Source organism: Bison bison, unplaced genomic scaffold (genome assembly GCF_000754665.1).
Source record: "Bison bison bison isolate TAMUID 2011002044 unplaced genomic scaffold, Bison_UMD1.0 scf7180017864068, whole genome shotgun sequence".
NCBI lineage: Eukaryota > Metazoa > Chordata > Mammalia > Artiodactyla > Bovidae > Bison > Bison bison.
In genome coordinates this window covers 8,086,984-8,093,599 of record NW_011494640.1, presented here as the reverse complement: position 1 = coordinate 8,093,599, position 6,616 = coordinate 8,086,984, and the positions used below count along the sequence as shown (strand labels likewise).

The following is a 6,616-nucleotide window of genomic DNA, read 5'->3' as shown; positions in this document are numbered from 1 at the left end:
TCCAACACCACAGTTTAAAAGCATCAATTCTTCGGTGCTCAGCCTTCTTCACAGTCCAACTCTCACATCCATACATGACCACAGGAAAAACCATAGCCTTGACTAGACGAACCTTTGTTGGCAAAGTAATGTCTCTGCTTTTGAATATGCTATCTAGGTCGGTCATAACTTTCCTTCCAAGGAGTAAGCATCTTTTAATTTCATGGCTGCAGTCACCATCTGCAGTGATTTTGGAGCCCCAAAAAATAAAGTCTGACACTGTTCCCACTGTTTCCCCATCTATTTCCCATGAAGTGATGGGACCGGATGCCATGATCTTCGTTTTCTGAATGTTGAGCTTTAAGCCAACTTTTTAACTCTCCACTTTCACTTTCATCAAGAGGCTTTTGAGTTCCTCTTCACTTTCTGCCATAAGGGTGGTGTCATCTGCATAGAATGCAGTAGTCCAAATAAGAATAGTGTAGTAGATGACCCTCTGTCATTAATTAAAGAAAAAAGAGAAGAGCTGTGTTTAGGTCACTAATTCCTAAAATGTTGATTCAAAGTGTAAACATTATGATAATTGCTAGTGTTCTTTGAGAACTATACCTAACTCATGCCAGGAACTGTGCTAATGCTTTTTATGTGTTATCTCATTTAACCCTCTTTTTAAATAAAATATAAGCCTAAATCTGCCCATGTGCTTAACAAATATTCTATGTGTACTATAATAATAGCTCATAAATTTTGATCAGGATTGGAAAAGTCTGATAGAATTCTAACCTGTATATTCAATACATGTTTTTTTAACATTAGGACTTGCAGGAAAGCCTGGTGAGAAAGGAAATAGAGGCATTCCAGGGTTCCCAGGTATAAAAGGACTCTCAGGGCTCCCTGGACCACCAGGACCACCAGGTATGACTGATTCTCTAATAGAAATAACAGGTGTTAAGTTTTCCTAGGCCTAAATTTAACAAAAATGTGTTTTTAGAATATGAATTCTGCCCCGATGTTGTCCCAACAGGAATTTACTTCTTATAATTTAACAAAATTGTGGTCAGCCTGTCTTAACTAAAAATATTAACCTACATGAAGTTCTATTTTGCATTCAAAATGTTATTTTGAAATTGGTGGTATGTATTGTACACTATAATTTATTACAATATCATATATCCTGGAAGAAAGTAAGAAAATGCTTTAGAGGCTTCCAAATTTGCCTCTTTCTAAACACGTTATTCAATTTGTAAAGTAATTTTTTAAATAAATAAAGTAGTCCCCTATTCCCTGCAACAACATCAGTGATGAAATTTATTGCATGGTAATAAAATTTCCTTACTGCATTTGGAAATCTATTACTGTATTTTCACAGTAGCCCCTTTTTTCCTGCTGGCCTTGGTCCTAGGATGATTTTGATGTTTGAACTCCAGGCCTGCTGACCAAAATATAATTTACTCTAGTTGTATATTTTCTGAGTTGCCAGTCCCTTCCCTGTTTGAAGGCATAAAGGCAGCTAAACAAGTACCTAAAGAGCTGGTCTGGTTGCTCTGGATTCACTCATTTGTGCAAGCAACAAGTGTTCATTGAGCATCTACTGTGTTCAGAAACTACACAGAACCTATGACTATTTATTTGTTCTTAAGGCCCCAGAGGAGAGCCCGGCAGCATTGGGAATCCCGGTGAGCCAGGACCACGTGGCACCCCAGGAAGCATGGGAAACATGGGAGTGCCAGGTAAGGCGTAAGGTCCTATTGTGAGCCTACAACCTCATGATGAGTCCTGCTTCTACATTTTCTGTGTTGTCACTTTGGTTTTCCACTTGGTAGAAAGTTGGTGTAAAACAATTAGATATGCTCTTAGACAAAGGTAGTGTATGCAGCAAGAACATGAGAATGAAATAAATATTTACACTGTGCAGAAAATCATCCACCGAGGCTACCTGATGCTTTAGAGCTTCTGAGAAACCAGCTTCATGGGAGAAAGATGGTTTGTGCAAAGGTCAGAAGTAGAATCCTTCAAGATCTCTGCCTTTACCTATTTTACCTGATTTCTTTCCTAATTTCAGGTACTAAAGGAATGAAGGGAACTGTGGGGTTCCCAGGTCTAGCTGGAAGTCCAGGCCCCCCGGGTATTCATGGTCTCCAAGGAGATAAGGGAGAGCCAGGTTATTCAGAAGGTGCAAGGCCAGGACCACCAGGACCAGAGGTATGTAGGCCACTAAAGTATTTACATTTTGGTAGTGGAGTGAATCCTTTTAAATATCAACAAATGTCTGGATTCATTGTGGGCAAGGAAAATTGAAAACATTACTGTATTTTCAGGCATTTGGGCTTTTTTTTTTTTTTTCCCTCTCTCTCTATAACTGAGCATATCTATCACACAGTTTCAACTTCTGAGTTTATTTTCTCCAGTTTCAACCCCCAAGATATTTCTTATAACTGGCCCTGCAATTTATGTATGCCTCCTGGTAGGCTTCCCTGATGGCTCAGACTATAAGGAATCCTAAAAAGCAAACACACAAAAAATCCTGATACATTTTTCTTGTTTTAGAACTTTATTTTCATTGCATTACTCAGAGGATTTATTTATCCCGTCACAGTTTTTGCAGTGCTTGTGCTCTGTCGAAGTCCTCCCTTGTATGTTTTATCACGAAGTAACCAAAGGTTTCAGCGGGGCTCAGTTGTTCTTTAGGTTTATCTTCTTCCAACCTTTCTGTCTATAGCAACTACACTAAGATTCAGAGCGAGGCTGATAGAGAATAACTAACAGTAATTCCCACAAGCAGGGGGTTTTAACTTGTAATTCCATGGACCACTGGGAAGCCTATTGGAGCCAAAGAAAAATTGAACCCAGATCGATTTCATCGATCCTGAAATTGAATGAAAACTGTTTGGAGATGGGGATTTTTGTTTGTTTGTTTTTCTTTTGTAGGAGTCTGTTATTTTTCATCAGACTTTCAAGAGTATATGATTCCAAAGAATGTAAAAATTGTTACTTAGGGGACTTTCTCCCTGACTCTCTTTTGAGCCAATAAAATACCACCTTTCCTAAAGATTTCCTCCAGCTATAAATCAATAAGAAAGAAAAATTTTTAGAAACCACAAAGTTCCAAGAAAGTAACCCTTTATTACATGGAGTACAAACAAAGTTCCTTTGCCTTTTATTTTTAACTAGATCCTCAGAAAGCCAGGGAGAGATTCTTTCCATTCTTTCCTCAATGAGAAATTGTATTTAACTTAATTCATTCAATTAATTAACAGTTTCATTTAGATTTAAATTTTTCACAGGTAACTACAGAAGAAATTTTTTTTAAACTGTACATTGAACACAAAATGAGCTGGCTTTATCATGCTGGCAAATCTTAGTAACAGAGTAGTTTTTAATCAGCTACCTTCAAGATTTTATAAGTCACTATCAAATCCATATGTTCTAGCTTATCATAAAAGTGAAGTACAGATTTAATGACTAGAAAACTATGGAAAGTTTTGGGCTTTTTGCATTTATTTATCTGCATGCAGAGTATTTGATGAACACGCATCTATTTGTTCTGCTTGCTTCTTACACCTGACTTAAACATTACAATTTGAACTTATACATTTGTTATTAACATCTGTCTCCCAGTGGTCTCTAAAGTTCCATGAAGGCAGGAATTGTATGTATCACATATCTGTATGCAATTACCATCATATTCCTGGCTTCCTGGGCATAGGACTCTCTGTGTAGCCACAGAGGTCCCATGCTGATAAGGACTCCATGCTTGGTTTAATGCTCTGCCATTTCTGTCTTGAATTGCTTTTAAAAAGTTTATTTTTAAAAAACAAGAGAAGTGCATTTTCATTTTGTACTGCACCCCACAAATTACATAGCCGTCCTGTTTCCAGCAAGTTTTCAGGGTGCTGGCTCACAGGAGACATTTACCATGAATTGCTAAATAAATCAATAAATGCAAACTAACATAGTTTATACTTAATTCTGATCACATGTCCTGCTTATATGAGAATTTTAAAGGTGTTTGACTGAATTTAAGGGAGATCCAGGACTGCCAGGTGACATGGGCAAGAAAGGCGAAAGAGGACCACCTGGCGCACCTGGACGTTCGGGGCCTGCTGGACCAGAGGGACTTCCTGGGAGCCCCGGACCCCCTGGCCACCCAGGTGAGCCTGGCTTTGCAACCTGAGTGCTGGAAGCCTGACACGTGTATGGCCCTCGCTTCCTAGAATAGTGAATGGAAAGCTGTTTAGGCTTTTGTACTACAGGTGCCTTCTTTCACCTTTGATCTTTAAAATCAAAGACACTAAGAAACAGCAAATGAATTGCAAGGAGCCCATTCAGTCCATTTTGGTGACCTGAAATCTTAAAACCTCCTATAAACAAAATTTTGGGAGTGCTACCTCACATGAATTCAACCTAAAGACATGAAATGTTAGATCAATGTACTCAGGATATTTGTATCAGTTTCCTAGGGCTTCCAAAGCAAATACACAGACTGGGTGACTTAAACAGAAATTCATTTTCTCACAGTTCTGGAGGCTGAGAGTCTGAGATCAAGGTGTCCCAGAGCCGATTTCTTCTGAGGCCTCTCTCCTTGGCTTGTATGTGGCCTCCTTCTCCAAGTGTCTTTCCTCTGTGTATCTGTGCCACAATCTCTTCTTATAAGGACATCATTCATGTTGGATTAGGGTCACCATCTGCCTTGGTGACCTCTTTTTAACTTAATTACTTCTTTAAAGACCCTGCCTGGGAATTCCCTGGTGGTCCAGTGGTTAGGACTCCACTGGGGGCCAGAGTTCTATCCCTGGTCAGTGAACTAATATCCCACAACTGGGGCAGCACAGGCAAAAAATAAATAAAGACTTACCTCCAAATGCAGTGATATTTTGAAATAGTAAGTGATGAAGACTTCGGCAGAGGCATTTGGGGGCAACACAATTTAACCTGTAACACGGTTGATCTGAGACTTTTTATTTTTTTCTGACATGTTTCCAGTTTGAACATTGGGTTGCTTTCTTATTAATATTTGCTTGTTATTTGGGTTTTCACATCATTTGATCAAAAACAACTACTCAGTCACTGGTTTGCAGCTTCAGGTCTTACCTAAAGGCAATATTTAAACTGTTTTTTTCCAAACATGGAAAGGCTCAGTGGATTTGCTGCTAAATCCCAATTAAAGTAATAAATCAGATATTCAGCTGTTCACCTGGCTGGGGTACACATCCCTTTGAAAATGAGTGGGCACATCTCTGCTGTGCTTCTCTGGGGAAATAACATCCAAGACAAAACCCACTGTGACTGGTAGCAAGAGCGACCCCTGAAGACCAGCTTGAGCACAATTGACTTAACTAGCATTTAGCCATTGTTGGAATCATTCATCTTGTGGTTTTCTTTTTTCCTTTCCCTCTCTCTTCATTTACAGGGAAATCTGGTCCTGGTGGTGATTTGGGGTCCAAAGGAATTAAAGGCTTCCCTGGCTTTCCAGGAACAAAAGGCCCTCCAGGTTCCATTTTTGTATTTTGTCTAGTTCCCTTTTGTGAGGGAAGCATGTTTTCCACGTGGCTGGAATCTCTTTCTACCTACCTGTATCTCTGACCCACAACTGCTCCTTGGAAGGTAGCCTCCAGTTACGCAGTTTCCAGACAACAATGTAGAAAAGCGAGGTTAGGTATAATTCAAAGATCGGGCTTCCCAGGTGGTGCTCATGGTAAAGGACCTGCCTGCCAGTGCCGGAGACATAAGAGACATGGGTTCAACCCCTGAGTCTGGAAGATCCCCTGGAGGTGGGCATGGCAATTCACTCCAGTATTCTTGCCTGGAGAATCCCCATCAGAGGAGCTTGGTGGGCTACAGGCAATAGGTTTGCTAAGTCAGACATGACTGAAGCGACTTAGCTTGCTCTCTCTCCCAATTCAAAGATCGGCCAACCTATGCAAAGTGAAAATCCTCATGATAGCACTAACCAGTCCATGGCTTTCACTGTGAATTTAGCTTCATGTCACTACAGTTCTGAAAAATGAACACTTTTTACAGAATTCCACACATCTGGGGTTCATATCAGGCCATTGATAGGAAGTAAGTCCTCTCTTTGAATGGCTTTTTTTTCCAGGTCCTCCAGGATTGCCAGGAAATCCTGGACCAATGGGTGAGAGAGGTAATCAAGGACTTGATGGAATTCCTGGTCCAGCCGGAGAAAAAGGAGAAACAGGTACAGCTTGCTCATCATGGATATACTAGTTTTATTTTTCATAGAATGATTAGTGACACTGTAATTCTTCACCATTCTATAAATTCTTCCCTGACAGAACTGATGACCTTTAAGTTGTTCTGGGTTGCAATAATTCTGTTACCAAAGTGAAGTTGACCAAGTAGAATAAATTTTATATATAGGTCAGTTTCACACTAGGGAATATATATGTGTGTGCGTCAGTCGCTCAGTCATATCCAACTCTGCAACCCCATGGACTGTAGTCCACCATGCTCCTCTGTCCATGGGATTTTTCAGGTGAGAATACTGGAATGGGTTGCTGCTTTCTACTCCAGGGGATCTTCCCAACCCAGGAATCAAACTCACATCTCTTGTAGCTCCTGCATTGGCAGGCAGATTCTTTACCACTGTGGCACCTGGGAAGCCATATATAAATAAATA

The 6,616-nt window shown here is 40.1% G+C and overlaps 1 protein-coding gene across 1 annotated transcript in view; it reads left to right on the top strand.

Annotated features, from left to right (window-relative positions):
• Positions 1-6,616, top strand: part of COL4A3 (collagen, type IV, alpha 3 (Goodpasture antigen)) — a 161,406-nt gene that overhangs the window by 135,246 nt on the left and 19,544 nt on the right. The window contains exons 35-40 of the mRNA XM_010837048.1: positions 796-894; positions 1,620-1,709; positions 2,042-2,181; positions 4,004-4,130; positions 5,390-5,470; positions 6,077-6,175. Of these exons, the coding sequence (XP_010835350.1) occupies positions 796-894; positions 1,620-1,709; positions 2,042-2,181; positions 4,004-4,130; positions 5,390-5,470; positions 6,077-6,175 (636 nt within the window). The remainder of the gene's footprint in view (positions 1-795; positions 895-1,619; positions 1,710-2,041; positions 2,182-4,003; positions 4,131-5,389; positions 5,471-6,076; positions 6,176-6,616) is intronic.